Below are 23,651 nucleotides of genomic sequence, written 5' to 3'. Positions count from 1 at the left end.
TGCACTGGGCCACGTTGCAGCAGACCTTCACACTGTCATGGTTGGTGCCCCAGCAGAGTACTGCTGGTTGTTTCTCCTCTGGGCTCCTGAGAGCCAGGCATGGGCTTCAGGTTATACGGACCTGACTTAGCAAGGTTCTCTGTTAAATGTGGGTGTCGTGCCTCTAGGAGGGAAGGACCTCCCACATGCCAGGATTTTAGAGGAAAAAAATGTCACATGCTACAGCTGCTTAATTGAAACATTTCAGTATCACGGTATGTGTGACACGGTATATGTATGGTATGTATGTCTGGTAGATGTGTCTAGCCATTTGACATTGCAATGTGATATTGTCATCTACAAAGTTAATGTGATGGCTTCAAGGTTCACTCACGGTGCGTTCATCTGCATTCTGTTCCCTTTTCATGACTAAATAATATTTCATTGCGTGGGCATACCACATTTTGTTTATGTACTAATTTGGCGTTTGATTTGTCCTGTTTTGTTTTGGTTTTGTTTTTTTTTTTGGGTTTTTTTGACTTTTTTCCTGGAGCCCCAAGGCAATAAGTTGCTGTCTTCTGCTGTATCTGTATTTTCCCGTTAGCCGTAGCTTCAGCTCTTACCTGTCTTCTGATTGCCTCTATTTTAAAGTATTGTACTGCTCTTCTTTCCTTCTTTCTTCCCCTCTCCCTCCCCCATGTGAGGATTTAGCTTTAACAACCCCCAGCCCTTAAAGCAGCCCATCCATTGACCCTCACAATCCAGTTACAGCCCAAGTCAAGGACTAGTGAAAAACCTGATCGCAAAAGCCAGGTGGCCAGCTGTCATGAAGAACAGCAGAGGTGAACACACATGAGCACACATATGCACTTAGAAGAGCTAGTGTTGGTAATAGAGAGTGTTAGTAATGTGTAGATTTCTGTAGCCCACCCATACAGATTCACAGTCCTTCAGAAACCTTGTTTAAATGCTGAGATGATTAGCTATCCTTTGAAAAGTTGTTTCCGTGAACTTTACCATCCACTCCTCATCCTGACCATGGGGCTGCAGTTTCCCTCCCAGCACGCCGGGACATGCGTGCGGTCACCGTTCCTGGGGTGATTTCTCGGAGCCCAGCTTCCTCCCACTCTGGTCTGGAAGAGTGCCTTTCCCAGCTCTCTGGTTTCCTTGTGCCCTTCCTGTGTGTGTGTGTGTGTGTGTGTGTGTGTGTGTGTGTGTGTGTGTGTGTGTAAGAAGCACACACATCCTTCAGTAGTGGTCTGGGTAAGACTGGTGGAACTTTTTTGGAAGGGAAGTGTTGTTACTTTTTTTGGTATGGAATTGCTGGTTAGTAAAGAAAATCCCTCAGACTTTCATTCTCTAGTGCCCAAGAGTGAGGTGGAATGCAGAGCTAATCAATAGGCCCTTCTCTGTGGAAGTAGGAGACTTGGTTATCCCTGGAGTCTGTGGTCTTCAGTGGCGGGTCCTGGGCCCTGGTAGAGCTGTCTTCACTCCTGGGCCAGGTATTTGACATTGCTGTCACTGTGGACAGCGATCCTCCACTGTGACACAGTCCCTGCCTCCGTAATCCCCTTGCCTTCACCTTTGCCACGCCCTGTGTGGCCTGCCTTACCTCTCCCCTCTCCTTTCTGTCTCTGCTCTACTTTCTGGAAGAACTCCCACCATGTCTTCTAAACGTCACAGTGAGTATTCATTTCTGCCACTGGACTTGAGTATCTGAGAGGTGGGTCTTGAATGTCATTCTTCCCCGGCGTGAGGATTCACAACTGTTTCAGGCTACTGATTTCTTAGGTGTGTTAGAGTTTTCTGTCCCCTGCTGTGTCTTTGGGTGCTTTAGTATCCAGGCTTTTGGGTTACGAGTTTACTTGTGTCTTTGACTCTGTTGATTTTAGAGACAAAACTAGAAGGTATCTAAACACTGAGAGGAGTTCTCACCTGGCTCACCTAGTCACAGCATGTATGTATGTATGTGTGTATGTATGTATGTATGTGTGTGTGTGTATGTATGTATGTATGTATGTGTGTATGTATGTATGTATCCTCCCACACAAACAACAGAGGCCCCTGTCCTTGGGGCCAGAGAGATGGCTCATCGGTTGAGAGCATATACTGTTCTTAGGGAACTCGATCCTAGTACCCATGTGGAGTGACTTCACACTGTAAGTTGGGGAGCTCCAGGGGAGCCAACACCCTCCTCAGGCACCAATGCACATGCATATGCACAAACACGTGTAAACTTAAAAACTCAAGAGAAAAAAGTCCTTTTCCTAACCCATAAAAATCTGTGAAAATGTAACCTTGTGTGGGCTTGGGCTTGGCAGAAGCAGTCAGGCGCCTTGAGATGCGCCCTGGCTGGTCCAGAAGCCTTCAAAGCAGAGTCCCTTCTTGGCTGTGGTCAGGGAGATGTGAGGATGGAGGGCACCCAACACTGCCGCCTCAAGGTGGAGTAGGAGGGCCCCAGGCAAGGAATACGTCATGTTCTGAGGTGGGAGAGGCCCCCATAAGGGAACTGAACTGCTGACCCCTGACTTTACTACCCCACTAAGGCCTGTGGTTGGCTTGGAAGATGCTGTGGTTAAAGTCTTTGAAGGCACTGCGTTTATAGGTCACAGGTGCAGTAGGAATCCTGTAACGTGACTCAGCCCGGTGGTCTACTGGAGTACACCAGAGCCATTACCCACTCCTTAGTGGGTTCCTTCCCTTGGCCTGGCCAGTTTCCACGTAGGGATTGGTTCAGTTAGCATAAACAACCTGAATCCCTTCAGCTGTTACAAGAATAAATCTTAGTGCATGATTGCTTGACATAGAGCAGTCCAGAAAGCTTCAGCCAAGAGCAGTGGAGAAATTCTCATTTGGCCTTGAGCCTGCATCACAAGAGCTGGGGGGCTCTAGAAGTTCCAAGAAGCTGCAAACTCTGCCCACCACTGGGTAGCTGTTCAGTGGGACTGTGGACTGCTGGGTCTGGCCTTTGGAATAATAACTTCAATGAAGGAATTCTACATCTGATTCAGGTTTCTCCTGTTGCCAGACTGTAGCCTGGAACCATATAGAGAAGAGGATTCTGGGAAATGTAGTTCTAGCCTTACATGGCAAGCTGGAGGTGGTGAGTAAGACTCAGCTCTGCATAGAGATGAGCGTCAGTGTCAGATTCTAGAAACTGAACTGAAGAGGGGACAGTGAGTCTTAACTGATCCAAATGTGAGTTTTAATTAACCCCTTCTGTGGCCTGGCACCCATTACTCCCTTGGTGTGCCCACTGTCTCCAGGGACACCACACCGAATCTCTGCTTAAGGCTCTCCACAGAGTGACATGTGTTGGGGCTACTTGGGGGAGAAACTAGAATTTAACGGAACCTAACATCTGTCTGTTTGAGACTTCTTCCAGTCCACCTGGCTTCAAGACACCCCAGCTCCTCCTGCCCCTCTGCACAGGTATGGGGCTCTTCCCAAGAGCTTTCCTCTCTAGTATCACCGTTGTGTGTGGTGCTGGATGTAACCTCTCTGGATCTGTCCATTTGTTAAGTCTGTCCACGTGTCTTCTTGCTCTCCTTCCCTCTGTCTTCATGGTTCATGGGAGTAACCTCTTTGCCAAGAAAGTAAATTTTAAGTTCTTTCTTTTCTCTTTTCTTTTCTTTTCTTTTCTTTTCTTTTCTTTTCTTTTCTTTTCTTTTCTTTTTCGAGATGGTTTTACTCCACACACACAGATCTGCCTGCCTCTGTCTCCTGGATCAAAAGCTTGTCCCACCACACCTGGCTGAACATCATCATCATCATCATCACTCTGTGTCTGTCCGTGCAGTTGTCCTTCAAAGCCAGAGGTGTCTGCTCTGGAGCTGGGGTTGGTTGTAAGCTGCCCAGTGTAGGTTCTGGGAGCTGAACTCAGGTCCTCTGCAGAAACAGGATGTGCTCGACTGCTGAGCAATCTCTCCCTTCTCAACAGAAAAATCTTAGGAGAAAATGGAACACCATACAGCTCCATTTTGTTTTGTCTTGTTTATGTGAAACAGAGTCTCGCTGTCTAGCCCAGGCTGGCCTAGAAGTTAGGACTCTCCTGCCTCGAGTCTCTGAAATACTGGGCTACGGCGTATGCCACTGTCCCGGCTTCAGCTACAAGACAGTCTGTTGCTGTGTGTTTATGCTTGTTGATTTTTGCAGTTCTAAATATGACTCCCCGAGATGCTGCACACATGACACTCCCAGCTGTCACTCACACACTCTATTTCCATGACGATCATTCCATAGTTGGCTGAGGTAGGGTATCAGGAGGAGCTCTGAAGGTTGTACCTGCCTTCTGGCCCACACTGTTTGGAGCCCAGTTCCCTTATCTGGGCTGGACCCGGTCTGGACCATGCAGACAGCAGCTTACCTTGCACTTGACTGCCAGATGTGGAACAGCTGCCAGCATTGCACCTTCCCGGCGCTTCTGAAAACCGTAAGCCAACAAAATCATTTAACATCAAGGACTTAGTCCTTGAAGTCCTCTGAAGTTGAACACATTAGAGGATCATGTGGTGCCTTCCTGTCTGTGGCATGTCTGAAGCCATCTTTAGATCTAATGTTATTTTCAGTACACACAATGTTTAATAGATCTAAGAGATGAGTGTCCTGTTATAAAGAAAGCAAGAAGGTCAAAGAGCCCAAGTGTTGGTGTGAATTCAGTCCATTGACATTCAGGAGCTCAGAGCTCTGTGTGGCTCTTGGGTTTTTATTTGTTTAGATCGTGGCTAGTGAATGGAGGTAGGAAAAACCCTTTCCTTGGGTTACTGTGGAGAGACAGCCAGAACCAGCGTAATAGCAGGGACCCAGCCCAGTCTAAGCAGTGGCCTCCAGACAAGGCACATTTCTTGCTGATGATTTTATGTATTGCTGAAAAACAAGATAACCAAACAGCAGACGGTGCTTTTGAACTTTATTTCCAGCCTTCTAGAACCTGAAGGGCAGTGTGGCTTCTGGGATTGTATGCATGCCAGGCTAAGGATCAAAGTAATTTCTATGAGGCTGAGATAAGTGATTAGTAACAAAACTGTTTTCTCTATTACAGGAAAAGCCAAGAAAGGAAGAGGACACCATGGAATCTCTCTACTAAATTTTCTAAGGGGCTTGGGCAGCTGTGTGGTAATCCTGGACCTAATGTGATCTCAGATCAAGTCCTAGTATGTTAAGTTGCCTTCAGCTGATTCCTGGCTGAGGCTGCTGGGAACTCTAGAAGTAACCTGCCCCCCCCCCCATAGGCACATTTCTGAGTGGCTGGGCACCACCTTCAGTGGTGCTGTCACCCCCCCCTCACCACCGCCCCCAGTTAATTCTTTTCTTCTTTTCTTTTCTCTAGATTAAAAGTTAAGTCTGTCTTACACAAAATACTCAGGACCAGAAGAGCTTAGGGTTAAGGAATACTTGTATGTATGTAATGAAAATTGTGCAGATGAGATTCAAGCCTATTTGTGTTTTGTGATTGATTTGTGTGTCATGTGTGTGTGTGGATGTGTGTGTGTGTGTGTGTGTGTGTGTACACACTGAGGGTAATTTCACACTTTATTAAAGCAACTGTATTTTATTGTAACCCATCACACAAGATGAGGTGTAGAATTTTTCTACCCTAAGGAAACAGGTTCCCACCTATGCTGACGGGGAGCATTTTGGATTGCAGACTAGGGATGCAGACTTGAATCTACTGAGGAAAAGGTTCTTCACAGTTCAGATGGCAGCTCCAACAGCAATCACCCCTTTGCTGAGAAGCCTAGAAGTGCATCGACATGTCCTGGGCTTCATGGGGACTGAGAGGATTGAAAAGAAACTCTGCCAGCCCCCTTGGTCTATGGAAGAAACGATGGATGGGCACCTTTGCAGGGAGCCCGCTGGCATCAGCCCTGCCCTGGTATGTGGGTGCGGCCACAGAACTCTGGGCCAAGCTGTACTGACTTGTTGAGTCAGGGTCAAAGTTTTCTGAAGCCAGAGGAGAATACATGGGGCAGTGGGCTCAAAAGATTTTCTCCTGGAGGTGAAAGAAGGCCCACTCGAAGGTGGACCGGGAGTTAGTCCGTGGAAGTCATGGTGGGAAGATCGGCAGCGTGTCTACCACTCCTGCAGGCGCCACTTCTGACATGGAGTCCAGGAAACTATGGCCTACTACCAACCCGTACCAACCCGAACATGTTGTACACCACCCGCTATGGGTTGGGCAGAGGTGGCGTGGGCCTGGTAGAGGTTGAGTCACCAGAACTATGCCAAAGGCTTGGTGTGGCAGGAGGTGACAAGACAAAGGCACTGGAGTGTGCCAGTTGGGTGCCAGCCGCCTTAGCTGTTAGAACTGGTCTTGGAAAAAAGGACAGCCCTCGGATATGCTTTTCAAGGAGGCGTTTTTTTAAACTGTAACAGAGCCCATAGACATGGCCAACTCCCTTCACTCTAGTAGCCTAGCAGTGGTGTGGTTGAATGGAGACCTGAGCATCTGTAGTAGGCAGACAGTAGGCACTGAGAGAGGCCCAGCACCCTGTGGGAAACACTGATGGCAATGCGGTATTTTCCTGCTGAGGATTGGTTTAGTAGGTAGAACGCTTACCCTAGCGTGCACTGATGCACAAGGCCTTGGGTTCAACCCCTAGCACTGCATAAGTGGGGGTACAGGCCTGCCGGTGATGAGCGCCTAAGACAGAGTGGAGAATGAATCCTGGTGTTCACCTAGGTTGGCCAGAGGAAAGGCTCCTGACACGGCAGGCACCTCCTAGGCGCATTCCTGTGTGTCCCTTTGTGCACGCCTCCCCCGCATTCTAATCTCTGCCTGTGTTTGGGCACAGTGGTGGAGATAGGTCTGTGGTTTGCGTCCATGGAACAGATTAACCACACTCTGTCCCAACCTGCCCGTCATTAAGCATCTATTCCTTGCTTGGCAGTCCTTGGAGGGACAGATGCAATCCAGAAGAGGCTCGCAAGAGTCACGGTGAGGACATCATAGCAGAATGGAATTCATTTCCAGAGCAAGACCCCATCAACTCTGAGAAGTATTTTTCCTAGTACCGGGGAGACAGCTCAATGGGAAAAGTTCTTGCCACACAAGCGTGAAGTCTTGCAGTTGCTTCTTAGAAACCACATTAAAAAAAAAAAGACAAGCACAGGAGTAATTCCTGCACCGGGGAAACAAAAATAGGCAGATCCCTGGAGCTACTGGCCAGTCAGCCCAGCCTGCTTGGTGAGCTACAGGCCATCAGGAGACCCTGGTTCAGCAAACAACGTGGACAGCTCCCAAGAAGTAGCAACTGAGGTCTTCTGCCCCTCACCCCCCACCGTGTGCACACACATCCCTATGTCCCTATGTATGTCCCTATACACATGAATGTGTAGGGCACACATGACACTCCTAAAGCCAGTCAAATATGATTTCCTGGAGCTGGAGCAGGCGGTCAAGGCTAGAGCTCAGAACTCATAGATTTTTCTCTGGTTGCTTTTCAGGGCAGAATAAACCACTGTCACTGTCCATTGTGGCATCTCTGGCTGTACATCCTTACTGTTCTCTTATCCTTACTGTTTTCTCACTTAGCAGGCTGTACAATTTTTCCTCTCTTTGATATGGGGTCTTGCCTGGCTTGTGTGTCTGCCTCGATGCCGGGGTTCTAGAACGATGCCAGCAAGCTATCCAAGGGAGGCAGAATACAATCTGTAATAGGGTTGCCAGCCCATGTTTCCCCAGGCGAGAAACAGTGGGGTCTGGACTAGATCCTGTGGTTCCTGGATCTCCTGTGTACTCAGACGCTGCTGGGATACTGTGGAGAGTTGGGAACAGAGATATGGGGATCCGTGCTTCCCCTCAGGATGTCTACATCCCCTCAGGATGAGGCAGGAAGGGAACGGCTGAGCCAGAGACGGGCAGAATCTGGTCTGGTTCCAAATGAGTGCGGAGAATACAGAGGAACTAGAAGAGAGAAGGTCTTCTCCAGGAGATTTAGATGTGGCTCTTGATGACGATGGCCTTCCCCCTCCCACCCCAAGACGATCCTTGATGAAGGAGATGGTCCTTCCTTGTCCAAACTGCTTTATTTGATGGTGGATGTGAATGCATACATCTTTTTCAGGGTGAACTAGAGATTAAATACCTTTTGTGGAAAATAATGTCCAGGAAGGGAAGCTCATTGGCTAAACACTCGGTGCCTGGCTAGATACCTCCTAGCATGGAGAACTCCAGGCTTTTGTGCTACATGACTGACCGTCATGGTCTTCTCAGTGGGGTGGCAGGGTTATGTGTTCCAAATCAGGTAGTTTAGGAGGGAGCTAGCCCCACACCTGCTCGTCTCAGTTCTGATCTACTTGTCCCACAAGCCTGTGCTGCTGGCCTGGAACTCACTATGTGGGCCAGACTAGCCTTGAACTTAGAGATTCATCTGCCTTTCATCTCTTGAGCACTGGGATTAAAGGCATGTACCACCACGCCCCGCTGTCTGTAAGCCTCTTAATGTAAGGTCTTTGCAAATACAGGGCTCAAAGTGCTATTTGCCACATATTGTCTCTAGAGGACAAGAACTTGAGAATGCCCACACCGAAGCAGTCAACACTGAAAAGCAGAAGGTTTGGGGTCATTGTCCGAGGACCTGTGAGAGACCGATTGTCATTCTCCACACATGAAACACAATCCGGTGTCCACCCCGCCTGCAGTTGGCTTTGCAACCAGGATGTCTTCTGTTTAAAACACTACTAAAGTTTAGATGGTGATACTTAGGGACTGGGCATTCATCTCAGCAAACTCCCTCTAAGAGAGGTCAAGGGGAGAAGCACTCTACAATCTTAGGCTGTTAGAGGAATCTCTCCTCCCACACTTACACCTTTCTCAGGGCTCTCCTGCCTGCCGGTGTGGGAGTTGTGTTGCTGAAGTAGAAGCATTCAGCACCACGGTCAGAGCCTGAACTCGGCTCTCCCTCCAACGCCCTCCAAGCCACTTCCAAATGCACTGCGGTAGTTCCGTTGTCTGTGGGGTTTGCCTAGACTAAGTCCTCAACAGCCTGTGCCTTTGTTTACCCCAGCTCTCCTCACAGGCACATGTGCGCAGCTATAGCGCGGGTGAGGAAGATGCTTCTTGCTAATATTAAGACGCCTCAAGTTCTAAGATGTGGGCGTTCCCGTTCTAAGATGTGGGCGTTCCCGAAGGTGAATGAAGTTCAGCCAAGCATCAGATCCTCCCGGCTTTCATTTTAATTTTGGATTTGGAGGGAAAAAAAAATCTCACGGGAGATTAAAACCTGGCAGTTGCCTTCATTCTCTGCCTTTCAAGCATGCCCTAATGCCAGGCATGGTCTAACCCCATTGCACAATCCCGCCGGGCTCTCAGGGCCTGCGCATCCCGAGGCTTGCCAGAGCCAAGCCGTTTGTGCCACTACTGGGCAGCAGAGGCGGGATTTGAACTGAGTTCCAACTTCAGCAAGTCTGTGTCTCCTGAGGCATACCGAAAATCACAGTGGAATGCTTTTAATCTGTTGCCTGAAGGAAAGAAACTATTTCCTGGATGTTTTCACTTAATTTTAAGGTTTTTTTTTGAAGCAGGGTCTTACATAGTCCAGACTGATGTAATACAGCGCTTCTGCCTCCGCTTCCAGAGGATTGATTGACATTACCGGCGTGCAGCCCCACACCCGGATGAAAATGTTTCCCTATAAAAACAACGGCAGCCAGTGTTTACGTTAAAGTGAAATGCAACATAGAAGTTGCATCTTTCTATAAGATAGAGAAGCTGTAGCAAAGGGTTCTTGGTATCCATCCCCACACCTACCCCTCACCTCACAGCACGGTGCATAGCTGCCTTTTTGAGGAATCCTGTGTTTAGCCAGAGGGTGTATTATTTAAGTTCCTTGTTCAAGTTTACCATCTAGCAATGTTAGAGGGGGACCCCCCCTCCCAGCTAGGAGTTAGAAATGTTAAGTCTCCCGAGTGGATGGCTAATTATTCCTCAGACCTTCCCTGTTAGACATGGTGACACAGACACACTGAACACCTGACATTGACACCAGCAGGGGCTGTGATGGTGTTGGGATGTACCTGGGATGTCAATCAGTGATCTTCTTTTGGCTTGTATCCCAGGATGATTAGTCACCTAACTGTTAACCTCTCGGGTCCTGATTCAGGCATCTTTAAAGTTTCCCTGTCTCCTGTTCTACACGCAGGTTCAACGTAGCTGCTGCGTTTATGGAGAAGCCTAATCCTGGGAAATCGTACACCTGCTGCTTCCTTCTCTGACGCTCCTCCCTGTTACCAGCCCTAGGCTCCATCGAACCTTCTCCGGCCCTGCAGGCACATATTGCTGTGGCTTCATCCGTGGAACGAGGCTTTCGTAGCTTAGCTTACTGATAGGAGACATTAAAAGATACTAATTCCACAGACACAACAAACAACGAATTTCTTCTTTAGCCCTAGGACATTTCCTTCATGCTCCGGGCTTAGTTTCCTGCAATTTTGTGGCCTGAGGCTTGCCTGGTAACCTTGGTATACAGGGGAGCACATTTCCAGTTGCAGCATTTTAAATAGTTCTTTAATTATTAAAAGGGGACGGAAAAGGTAAACCTTAGACACTAAACTGAGCCTTAGCGAGAGAGCAGAATGGCGGCCCATAAAGCAGTGACTCATGGGAACTCTGTATTCCATGATATTCCATGTTTTCCGCAGATGAATCCCTTGTGTTCATGCATTTGATGCTGCTGTGAAGAAATGCCCATAAAATGTATATCCGGGATAGCTCTGTGAGCAAGGGCTGCCTTCTCTCCTGTTCCCATCACTGACCAAATATTTTCTGCTTCACTCAGAGTCTGAAAGTATCTGAAATTCTCACCTGCCACATGGGTTGCCTTGAATTTATAAGAAAGTTTGGTGTCTCTGATCTGATGTTGTTCCGTTCCACTGGCCAGAAGCCTGGAGCTACAACAGCAGGAAATGAGCTTGAGTGTCACTCCCACAGAAGGGTGGCAGAGAAAGACGGCAGGGCCTACACCTGATGGGCGCACTGACTCTCCTGCGACCTCAGCCTCCTTCAGAGTCGCCTTACCTGAGCACCCAGCACACGTGTTTAAGTCACTGTTACTGTGGTGCTTGGATGCTTGAGGCCAAAGATAAATAGAAACGTGTGCTGACAGAGATCCTCCACCCTTAAAGGGCTGCATACGTATCTCCGTAAGTGTGTAGAAAAACTACACAGCCGTCTTCCTATAATCTAGGGTCTGGACTTTGGTACTTCCATATTCACACAGAGATAGATAAATACAGGGTGGAGTTAAGTGCAGAAAATAGAGGTAGTTACATGTGAGTAGTTATTGGGCTTTATTATACCATTATCTTGGCAAAAAAAAATGAGCCTGTCTGCCCATCCCAAGTGCTGATAAAGCCGTGGGCAAATGGGATCTCAGCTCTGGTGAGTGGGTGACCTGGGGCAGCCATTTCCGGAAAGTGGAACTGCGAAATGTGGACTTCGGGAATGCTTGCACACTCGTGTCCGAAGCAGCGAAGCCAGACCTGCATGGGTGCAGGTGGTCTCCGTGGCAGCTCTTGAGAGCTAGGCTACAATGACAGGGTTGCCATGTGGTAGACAGGCCATCTGTAGCCAGAGATAGCCATGTCAGGAGTTACAGCGTGGAAACTGGCAACAGCTACAGATCGCCCCCACACACCCCCGGAAACAAGTGTTAATTGCCAGCGCATCACATGGGCAGGCTGGAAGTGGCCAGGTTTACTTTAAAAGGCAAGCGTTAGCGGAGGAGGGGCTGGCCAGTTGTCCCATTGTTGTCAAGCTTCGATTGTGCAAGATGAGTGTGTTCTGAAGAACCACAGGGCACAGGGCCAACAGTGGTGCTCGCTCGCTGGAAGCGGGTAAGTCTGATGGGCCATGTTCCTACCCACACATGGCGGGGTAGGGCTGTGCATACTCAAGCACTTGGAGGTGGCAGTGTCTTTTATTTGAACTGTGGTGATGTTTTTACAGGTGCTTAGGCACATGCTTAGACATCTCAAATTGTGTACATTGGCTATATTCATCCTCTTGCATACCCGGATGTTTCCATACAGCTTGTTTTCTTTTTAATTGTTTTTTTTTAAAGATTTATTTATTTATTTTATGTGAGTACACTGTAGCTGTCTTCAGACACACCAGAAGAGGGCATCAGATCCCCATTACAGATGGTTGTGAGCTACCATGTGGGGGCTGGGAATTGAAGTCGGGACCTCTGGAAGAGCAGTCAGTGCTCTTAACCACTGCACCATCTCTCCAGCCCGTTTTGTTGTTGTTTTTTTAATAAACTGTTAATAGTATATATATATAGCCCAGGCTAGCTTTAATCTCTCCATCCTCCTATCTCCTTCACAGTACAGGCATGTTCCCCTTTGGCTGTTTTAAAATCAGAGTGGAGTAGGACATATTGCCTTTCACAGTATGAATGGGCCTCATGAAATCAGGTAAAAACCCCAAGGAAAACAGATCAGGTCCCTTCAAAGAAGGTGCTCTCCACCTCCAGAGACAAGACCACGGCCCTAGCTCTCGCCAGCCTGGCAGCAGCCGCAGCCTGCCCATCTCCAGTTCTGTGAGGCCTCAGTACATGTGCTCACCCAGTCACCTCTCAAATAGACAGGTATGCCTGCTTCCATGTTTTGTGTGTGAACTGTGTCTGTGAAGGACACGGAAAGCCAATGGTTGGAGCTCTCTGTCGAGGAACTGCTAACACTGCACGGACGCTGGCCTTCTTTTGTGTAAATATGTATTTTCGCTTCTTTTTTAAGTTATCTTTTATGTATGGGAGTTTGCCTACATGTAAGTCTGTGCACCACAGTGTGCCTGATGCTTTTGAAGGCCAGAAGAGGGCACCAGATCCCTGAACTGGGGTTACAGAGTCATGAGCCACCATGTGGGTGCTGGGAACTGAACTCAAGTACTGTGCAAGGGCAGCCAGTACTCTTCAGTACTGAGACACCTCTAGCCCAGTCTCTTTAGTTCTGGATTGTAAGTAGAAGAGCTTGGTCTCTTACTTATATCCAAGCAAATTAATGCTGCAGTGTGTAGTTCTCTGGGTTTAATGGTGGCATGGAGTTTTGCACAAAGACAGCCTCAGATGAGTGCAGGGAAGCAAGGAGAGAGATCTCAAATGCCCAGAAGCCTTGCTGCTGACACCCACGGGGTTTGAAGAGCGGGTGAATTCCTGGGGAATGATCGAGTGCAGCTCCACCGCTGCTCCTGCCTCTCCATCCTGCCTCATCTCGCCCTGCCCTGTGCATTTGCAGCCTGGATGATTTCTTTCAGTGGCAGATTTTCTTTCTGTCCTGGGAAGTCCACAAAAGGCCCCGGAGCAGGGAGCTCCAAGTTTGAAGGTTTGTGCAGGAGGGAAATAAACAAAGGTGGTTGCAGCCCTGAGGACAGGGCAGGGCAGGGCAGGAATCCCAGCAGAGAGGCGCTTCCCTGTCACCTGAGCCGGGGCATACAGGAATGCATCTCTGAGCCTCGGTGATGGAAGAGGCTGTGTGGCCTGGTGGACCCACAGCTGAACAAAGCTAACCCCGCCTTGGAGTCTGCCCCCTGGAGACCGCTGTTCTTGTCACCTGGCTTTAAATGTCACTGCTCAAGTGTTTCCCTTGTTTCTAAACTTAAAGTTTGCAGTGAGGATTGAGGGGTTGAGGAATGCGAGATAAACCAGGGGCACCTTGTCCCTAAGGAAGAGTCAGTGCCAGTCAAATACTGGTTTTGGTTTTGTTCTCAGTACCAGGGATTGAACCCATACATGTGAGACATGCCCCTACCACTGAGCCACCTCCCCTGCCCCTACCACTGAGCCACCTCCCCTGCCCCCTACCACTGAGCCACCTCCCCTGCCCCCTACCACTGAGCCACCTCCCCTGCCCCCTACCACTGAGCCACCTCCCCTGCCCCCTACCACTGAGCCACCTCCCCTGCCCCTACCACTGAGCCACCTCCCCTGCCCCTACCACTGAGCCACCTCCCCTGCCCCTACCACTGAGCCACCTCCCCTGCCCCCTACCACTGAGCCACCTCCCCTGCCCCTACCACTGAGCCACCTCCCCTGCCCCCTACCACTGAGCCACCTCCCCTGCCCCCTACCACTGAGCCACCTCCCCTGCCCCTACCACTGAGCCACCTCCCCTGCCCCTACCACTGAGCCACCTCCCCTGTCCCCTACCACTGAGCCACCTCCCCTGCCCCTACCACTGAGCCACCTCCCCTGCCCCCTACCACTGAGCCACCTCCCCTGCCCCTACCACTGAGCCACCTCCCCTGCCCCTACCACTGAGCCACCTCCCCTGCCCCCTACCACTGAGCCACCTCCCCTGCCCCTACCACTGAGCCACCTCCCCTGCCCCTACCACTGAGCCATCTTCCCCTGCCCCCTACTATTGAGCACCCTCCTCTGGCCTCTTCACCTTTTATTTTGAGAGAGGATCTTAATTAAATTGCCAGGGCCAGCACTGTAGTTTAGCTAAGGACTTGAACTTGTGATCCTCTGGCTTCAGACTCCTGAGTAACTGGGACTACAAGCCCGTACCACCAGACCCATCTTGAAATACAACCAACAAAGCAGACACCAAAATGGTGTGGGAAGCCTTGCTTGCACAGCACAGGAAGCAACCGTGCAAGCAAGTGTTCAGGTGTGCCAGGCATTGGGTTCTCTCTCGCCATGGGTGTGGCTGAGCCTGTTTTTTTTGGGGGGGGGAAGGTTGTGTGTGTGTGTGTGTGTGTTTTGTTTTTGTTTTGTTGTTTGTTTGTTTTTTTTTTTTTTTTCGAGACAGGGTTTCTCTGTGTAGCCCTGGCTGTCCTGGAACTCACTCTGTAGACCAGGGTAGCCTCAAACTCAGAATTCCGCCTGCCTCTGCCTCCCAGAGTGCTGGGATTACAGGCGTAGGCCACGACCGCCCGGCTGCGGCTGAGCCTGTTAAGTGCTTTTAACACGGTAAGCATTCTAGCAAATTGCTACTTCTAAATTTTATTTCATTGAAAACCGAGATCAATGTGATGGTGGTTTAAATATGTAATACTCCCTCAGAGGCTCGGGTGTTCAATGCTTACTCCCCAGCGTGGTCTCTTCTGTGAAGTTCTGGAAGATTCAAGGGGCAGAGCCTGGTGGGGGAAGTATGTCACTGGGAGATACATTGTTGCTTCCCGGCCATCTTGAAGTACACAGCCTTTGCCAACATGTTCCCACTACTATGAAACCATGAGCCAAAATAACTTCCCTGCCTTCTGTTGTTGATGTGAGGCGTTTTCACTCACTGATGGGCACACAGCTTCCTGTAACTAATGGCTTCCATATTGGACAGCACAGCCATGGGAGCGTGCTAATTCCCTTGCCACTGTGCCTGTGAGCCCAGTGTGGGGAGCCAGTACTCTAAACAGAGCAGCTCCCAGAGCCATTGCTGGTGTGTCCGGATCTGAAGTATTCTCATAGTGCTCTGGTTTGTATTTCTTTGGAGAGGTTTTGGGTTTGGTTTGGCTATTGGTTTTTGTTTTTTGTTTTATTTTTGCTTTTGTTGTTGTTGTTGTTGTTGTTGTTAATGTTGTTCTGTGTGTTTTGTTGGTGGCAGTGATGGTGGTGATGCGGTGTTTTTTTGTTTGTTTGTTTGTTTGTTTGTTTTGGAGTTGTTTTGCAGTTTGGCAGTTTGGCTATATAGGCCCTCCTGGCCTGGATCTAAGAACTTTGACCTTGTACTGGTCATTCTACCTCCCGTGTGCAAGAATTACAGGCACATGCCTCCGTTCCCACCCTGTCGTGGTGCTTTGGAGAGTTGGGGGATGTGCTGGCTATTTCTGCCAATTTGATACAAATTAGGATCGCTTAGAAAGAGAGACCCTCAGCTGAGCAAATGTCTCCATCAGATCACAGCCAATGTGTGTTTTCTTGGTTTATGATTGATGTGGGAGAGCTCAGCCCACCGGGCTAGATAAGAAAGCAGGCTGTGCAAGCCGCGGGCAGCAAGCCAGGTGACAGTGCTGCTCCGTGGTCTCTGCTTCAGTTCCTCCCTCTAGGTTTCTTGCTGTGGCTTCTCCTGATGACATATGGTAGCCTGTAAGTCAGACAAACCATTTCTTCCCTCAAGTAGCGTTTGGTTGGTGTTTTATCACAACAACAGAGACCAAACGGGCAGGAGAGCATGTGCGGTTTGGTCTGGTCAGCTGTGAATCAGGGCTTACTGCAGACAACTCATCTGGGTCAACTAAACGGGTTCTCAGAAACCTGTGTCTGCTACTTAAGATTTTAGAAAGAATGAGAATGTCTCAGCCAGCTTCTTCCTAAGGAAGGATTTATTTTATTTATTTTATTTTATTTTTTACAGCCCGTGTCTTGTGGGGGGGGTGGTTATTGTGTTCTAAGACTGGCAGATAACAGGACTTAGGAGTGATCAATAAAACTAGAATAAAGGTTTGTAGAAAAGCTTGGAGCAGAAGAGGGATCTATATATCCCCCTCCGTCTCCACTTTCCTGTTCACATCACTCACGAACTATCCAAAGGCCTGGGTAAATCCCTGCTAAGGAGTTTCTTTGAAACTTGATTCCAGATGTTCTGGCTTCCACAGCTGGTGGTTCTGTTCCTGAATTTGCTGGTAAAAAATAGGGCATGGTGCAAAAGTCTCCAGAGTAGCGCTCAGAGGGGTCCTGTGCCAGGGGCACTGCCACAGCTGCTGTGCCCCGTGTATGAAGCCTTCCTGTGAGTGGATCTGATTCTAACAATTTGATCATAAGAATTCAGTCTCCATAAGGGCAGGGATCTTTGTCTTGGTTTTGTTTGATTGTTTGTTGTTTGTTTGTTTGTTTGTTTTGACATTCTGAGGCAGGGTTTTGCTCTGTAGCCCAGACTATCCTCCATCTCTTGAGACTCCTGTTCCAGCCTCCCGTATGCTGGGTTGCAGCCTGAGCGCCCTCCTCTGGGATCTCCATTGCTTGTAGGATGGTCAGCAGTCACCAACAGTGAATAAACGAGTTAAGTCCAAGTCCAGGGGATCAGCTGCGAGTGTTCTGGGTCTGGGGTCTTTTTGTAAAGGCAAGGAGAATGATGTCAGAGCTGGGGATTAGCAGTGCTACCTTTAAGGACGGACAGCTCATATTTTTTTTCCAAAAAAAAATTTTTAAAAACAAAAATTAGGTAAGCTTTCTGCAGTCCAATTCTCCAGGAACAAGCCAGAATTTGGAAGAAAGTTTGGACAGCAATAATTTCACAGAGTTCTCTGCCCCTGCAGGAGACCGGGAACTGCTTGTTTCTTCACACTTTGTTCTAATTCTCTAAAATCTGGTTGGTGCTTCTATCATCCTTGCATTCCGTCCCAGGGGTCTCCATGTCTAAAATTCAGTTTCCAAACTGAGATGTGCGGTTGTCGCTCTTGAGTTGGGATTTAGAGCCAGTTGGATCATTAATCACTTGTTCAGGGCCTTTGGGGTCACCGCTGGGCCCGGCAGCTCCTCCGCCGCCGCTGGTTCCCGCACCTTCCATGGCTTCCTTCTGTTTCTTACGGGCGGCCTCCAGGTCCTTGCGAATGCTCTCAAACTCTTCAATGTCGTCGAGCTTCAGCTCCAGGCGCGTTGGCTTTCGTCGCAGCATCCTGAGGTCGACCAGACCCGTGAGCAGGAGAGGAAAAGCGGTGTGAAGCCTCGCCTGCAAACAGATGAATCAGTTCACAAGATTATCCACAGGATCTAAGTGGGCCCCAAATGGGTAAAGCATTCATTAATCAGATGCTTCCTGTGCTGAGCTATGGGAGGTTAAAGTCACTGTTCTCAGTGACTTCTTCCCAGGCCTCTGCTTTCCCAGAACCTCAACCCCCACCACGGCTCCACGGCTGGGACCACCCTAAGGTGGGATTTTTAAAATGCATTTATCTCTCTCAATTTTTGGAAATTTCAGATTAAAGTCCCTGCAGTTTTGAGGACTCATTAAAAGACCCTTGCTCCACCATAGGAGCTGCTCGATTAAGTCTTTTGCTCCACTGAATGAGCCAGCCGGTGTGGAAGCTTTCTACACAGGAAAAAATGCCACCGGCCATGCTTCCCTCAGGATAATTTTTACTGAAGTGGTAAGAAGGCACTGGACTTAGAATGGGAAATGTTTGTATTGGAAAGAAAGACAGAAGATTGGGCCAGGAATAATTTGCTGTTTGGTTCCTAGCAGGCATGTGTGTGTTCAACCCCATTTAGATCTGCCTAGAGGAATGAATTCTGCTGGCCTAAGTTTTCAGCTGAGAGTTTCTGAGGCAAGGACTCTGCTCCCACTACTGGGCCCTCCACATCTAGACAACTGCCCCCCCCCCCAAAAAATAAAATCAAATCAAAAAACCTTTCTAGGTTTTCTTTGAGGAAAAGGACAAGGTACTCTATAAAGCATTTTTAACACCGATAAACACCCCTTCAATATAAGCTGTAATAAGTTACATATGTGATTTCCCCCTCTGACGGCTGTGGGAATTCAGTGTTACAGGGGTTTAATGTGCATCAGTTTAGTAGGAAAGACAGGCACCCTCCAGATAATTGCATGCTAAGAGAAGTGCTGTTTGGTGTTGTGAGTCTGCTCCTAAGGGAACCATCAGACTTGGAAGGAAGAAAGTGGCTTAGTAGGTCCTATGACTACTTTTAAAATCATGACTGTGACTTGAGTCATTTAATTAATTTATTTATTTTTCGAGACAGGGTCTCTCTGTGTAGCCCTGGCTGTCCTGGAACACACTCTGTAGACCAGACGACCAGACTAGCCTCGAACTCAGAAATCCGCCTGCCTCTGCCTCCCAAGCGCTGGGATTAAAGGTGTGCGCCACCACTGCCAGGCAACTTGAGTCATTTCTGAAGAACAAGTAAACTCTTCAGTCTGACTCTGGATTCTGTAGCTCACATCCATCACTCGTGTCATGAGAGGCCCCATCGCACACGGGGCCCCATCGCACACGGGGCCCCATCACACACTGCTTTAGAGGCCGTCACTCTGAGTCAGACCTAGCAATTGTAGTTAAGCCCTAGAACAAAAAGAAGCTATTTCGCCCAGGAGGAGTAGAAGGCAGGAAATCATCAAACTCAGGGCCGAAATCAATCAAGTAGAAACAAAGAGAACCATACAAAAAATCAACAAAACCAGGAGCTGGTTCTTTGAGAAAATCAACAAGATAGATAAACCCTTAGCCAGACTGACCAAAGGGCACAGAGGAAGTATCCAAATTAACAAACTTAGAAATGAAAAGGGAGATATAACAACGGAAACTGAGGAAATCCAAAAAATCATCAGATCCTACTACAAGAGCCTGTACTCAACACAACTGGAGAATCTGGAGGAAATGGACAATTTCCTTCACAGATACCAAATACCAAAATTAAATCAGGACCAACTAGACCATCTAAACAGTCCCATAATGCCTAAAGAAATAGAAGGAGTCATAGAAAGTCTTCTAACCAAAAAAAGCACAGGACCAGATGGCTTCAGTGCAGAATTCTACCAGACCTTCAAAGAAGAGTTAACACCAATACTCTTCAAACTATTCCACAAAATAGAAACAGAAGGAACACTACTCAATTCCTTCTACGAAGCCACAATTACGCTGATACCAAAGCCACAAAAAGATCCAACAAAGAAAGAGAACTTCAGACCAATTTCCCTTATGAACATAGATGCAAAAATACTCAATAAAATTCTTGCCAACCGAATCCAAGAACACATCAAAACGATCATCCACCATGATCAAGTAGGCTTTATCCCGGGAATGCAGGGTTGGTTCAATATACGGAAATCCATCAATACAATCCACTACATAAACAAACTCAAAGAACAAAAGCACATGGTCATTTCATTGGATGCTGAAAAAGCTTTTGACAAAATTCAGCATCCTTTCATGCTTAAAGTCTTGGAGAGAACAGGAATTCAAGGCCCATACCTAAACATAGTAAAAGCAATATACAGCAAACCGGTAGCCAGCATCAAACTAAATGGAGAGAAACTTGAAGCAATCCCACTGAAATCAGGGACCAGACAAGGCTGCCCCCTTTCTCCTTATCTTTTCAATATTGTACTTGAGGTACTAGCTCAGGCAATTCGACAACATAAGGAGGTCAAAGGGATATAAATTGGAAAGGAAGAAGTCAAACTATCATTATTTGCAGACATGATCGTCTACCTAAGTGACCCAAAGAACTCCACTAGAGAGCTCCTACAGCTGATAAAAAACTTCAGCAAAGTGGCAGGTTATAAAATCAACTCCAGCAAATCAGTGGCCTTTCTATACTCAAAGGATAAGCAGGCTGAGAAAGAAATTAGGGAAATGACCCCCTTCACAATAGCCACAAACAGTATAAAGTATCTTGGGGTGACTCTTACCAAACATGTGAAAGATCTGTATGACAAGAACTTCAAGACTCTGAAGAAGGAAATGGAAGAAGACCTCAAAAAATGGGAAAACCTCCCATGCTCATGGATCGGTAGAATCAATATAGTTAAAATGGCCATTTTGCCTAAAGCAATCTACAGATTCAATGCAATACCCATCAAAATCCCAACTCAATTCTTCACAGAGTTAGAAAGAGCAATTATCAAATTCATCTGGAACAACAAAAAACCCAGGATAGCTAAAACTATTCTCAGCAACAAAAGAAAATCTGGGGGAATCAGTATCCCTGACCTCAAGCAATACTACAGAGCAATAGTGTTAAAAACTGCATGGTATTGGTACAGTGACAGGCAGGAGGATCAATGGAACAGGATTGAAGATCCAGAAATGAACCCACACACCTATGGCCACTTGATCCTCGACAAAGAGGCTGAAAACATCCAATGGAAAAAAGACAGCCTTTTCAACAAATGGTGCTGGTTCAACTGGAGGTCAGCATGCAGAAGAATGCGAATTGATCCATCCTTGTCTCCTTGTACTAAGCTCAAATCCAAATGGATCAAGGACCTCCACATAAAGCCAGACACTCTGAAGCTAATAGAAAAGAAACTGGGGAAGACCCTTGAGGACATCGGTATAGGGAGAAAGTTTCTGAACAGAACACCAATAGCGTATGCTCTAAGAGCAAGAATTGACAAATGGGACCTCATAAGGTTACAGAGTTTCTGTAAGGCAAAGGACACCATCAAGAGGACAAATCGGCAACCAACAAATTGGGAAAAGATCTTCACCAATCCTACATCAGATAGAGGGCTAATATCCAATATATATAAAGAACTCAAGAAGTTAGATTCCAGAAAACCGAACAACCCTATTAAAAAATGGGGTACAGAGTTAAACAAAGAATTCTCACCTGAAGAACTTCGGATGGCAGAGAAGCATCTTAAAAAATGCTCAACCTCATTAGTCATTAGGGAAATGCAAATCAAAACAACCCTAAGATTTCATCTTACACCAGTCAGAATGGCTAAGATTAAAAATTCAGGAGACAGCAGGTGTTGGAGAGGGTGTGGAGAAAGAGGAACACTCCTCCAGTTCTGGTGGGGTTGCAAATTGGTACAACCACTCTGGAAATCAGTCTGGCGGTTCCTCCGAAAACTGGGCACCTCACTTCCAGAAGATCCTGCTATACCACTCCTGGGCATATATCCAGAGGATTCCCCACCATGTAATAAGGATACATGCTCTACTATGTTCATAGCAGCCCTATATATAATTGCCAGATGCTGGAAAGAACCCAGGTATCCCTCAACAGAAGAGTGGATGCAAAAAATGTGGTATATCTACACAATGGAGTACTATTCAGCCATTAGAAACAATGAATTCATGAAATTCTTAGGCAAATGGATGGAGCTAGAGAACATCATACTAAGTGAGGTAACCCAGACTCAAAAGGTGAATCATGGTATGCACTCACTAATAAGTGGTTATTAACCTAGAAAACTGGAATACCCAAAACATAATCCACACATCAAATGAGATACAAGCAGAAAGGAGGAGTGGCCCCTGGTTCTGGAAAGACTCAGTGAAACAGTATTCGGCAAAACCAGAACGGGGAAGTGGGAAGGGGTGGGAGGGAGGACAGGGGAAGAGAAGGGACTATCGGGGAGTGGGGGGGGGCTAGAAAAGGGGAAATCATTTGAAATGTAAATAAATTATATCGAATAAAAAAATTAGCAAAAAAAAATTTTTCAAAAAAAAAAAAAAAAAAAAGAAGAAGCTTGTTTCTCCTCTCAGTTGGCTTTGGCTCCATCCCCCAGATCCACCTCAAGGTTTCTTCCCCTCTCAGAGCCACTTAAGCACATTAGTAGACTTCCTAATCTGAAAAGGCCAAAGGAAACCCACTGAAAATAGGCTGGCACAAGATGTATTGTCTAAATCCAGACATGTTAGCGACTAAGAGGACCGTTTTAATAATTATGCCAGGACAGCACTTGTAAACTTCCCACCGTTACAAACAGCCTTGTTAGCTATGAAGGCAAACCCAGATGAGACCCTCATGTCCCCATCAGACTGGCAAACTTAAAGTGTTGTGATGGTTTGTATATGCTTGGCCCAGGGAGTGGCACTATTTGGAGGTGTGGCCCTGTTAGAGTAGGTGTGCCTCTGTGGGCGTGGGCTTAAGACCCTCACCCTAGCTGACTGGAAGTCAGTCTTCCACTAGCAGCCTTCAGATGAAGATGAAGCACGATCAGCTCCTCCTGCACCATGCCTGCCTAGATGCTGCCGTGTTCCCATCTTGATCGTCATGCACTGAACCTCTGAACCTGTAAGTCAGCCCCAATTAAATGTTGTCCTTTATAAGACTTGCCGTGCTCATGGTGTCTGTTCACAGCAGTAAAAACTTAACTAAGACAAATGTAGACTACAAATGTTAGTAAAGGCACCAAGCATGGGGGGCGGGGCTTATGCTGCCACTGTTGATGGCACAGGGGATGTGGCTTAGTGGAGTCACCTATAAACCACTTTGAAAGTGATGTCACATCACACACAAGGCTACGATCATCACACACTTTGGCTGCTGAAGATCAATGTGCTCATGCCCAGCTTCTGTCCCACACGATAGATGTTTGAATACAGAAACACTGTTTATAGAGACCTAACAATGTACCCCAACACTAACAGGGATACATTTAAACAATGGCCTCCAACAGTCTGCATAAAACCCAAGCACTCCATCTGCTATTGAAAGAAGCAATTCAAAACATACCCGCTCCTGTGGGTCCAAGAGGCTGGAACTCAGCAAGAAGGAAACTAAGCATGAGAGCTTGGATGCCGAGATGGCCCTGTGGATAACCAAATGCTCGCCTAGCAAGCATCAGGACCTGAGTTTGAATCCCTGGCACCCACATAAAAAGCTGAGTGTGATGGTGAGCATCTGTAACTCCAAAGGGACAGGGACAGGGACAGGGACATCCCCAGCACTTGCTAGCCAACCCATCCAGCCCATCGCCAGGTCTGGGTTCATTGAGGATTTCTTGTCTCAGGTAGGTGGACAGGACATAGTAGCATTTCCCTCTAGCCTCCGCTGGCTCATTCATAGCCACATGCTCCCGCACACACATGAACAGGTACACGTGTGTACACCACATGCCAACACAAAGAAATGAATAATAAAAGCGTGGAATTTGTATTGGTCAGATTTCCATACTAGGATACTTTTTTTTTTTTGGATAATCCACTTAGAGGGGTGATAACTGGGGCGTGATTTTGTAGATTCTGGACCTTGACTACTCAGCTCCATTGCTCTGGGGCCTGTGGTAAGTCGTCGCATCACAGCGGGACCAGGTGGCTG

The 23,651-nt window shown here is 47.6% G+C and overlaps 1 protein-coding gene across 1 annotated transcript; it reads right to left on the bottom strand.

Moving 5' to 3' along the window:
- Positions 1-17,283: 17,283 nt before the first annotated feature.
- Positions 17,284-17,583, bottom strand: LOC127677379 (anaphase-promoting complex subunit CDC26-like). The gene has a single exon (XM_052172460.1). It carries the CDS (start codon positions 17,533-17,535, stop codon positions 17,284-17,286), a length of 252 nt encoding a protein of 83 aa, XP_052028420.1. The 5' UTR covers positions 17,536-17,583.
- Between the last annotated feature and the right edge of the window lie 6,068 nt (positions 17,584-23,651).

Source organism: Apodemus sylvaticus, chromosome 2 (assembly GCF_947179515.1).
Source record: "Apodemus sylvaticus chromosome 2, mApoSyl1.1, whole genome shotgun sequence".
NCBI lineage: Eukaryota > Metazoa > Chordata > Mammalia > Rodentia > Muridae > Apodemus > Apodemus sylvaticus.
The sequence above is the reverse complement of the archived record's forward strand: the minus strand, read 5'-3'. Positions and strand labels throughout refer to the sequence as shown.

Coding starts and splice junctions, on each gene's coding strand:
- LOC127677379 (XM_052172460.1), bottom strand. CDS start 17,535: ATGCTGCGACGAAAGCCAACGCGCCTGGAGCTGAAGCTCGACGACATT.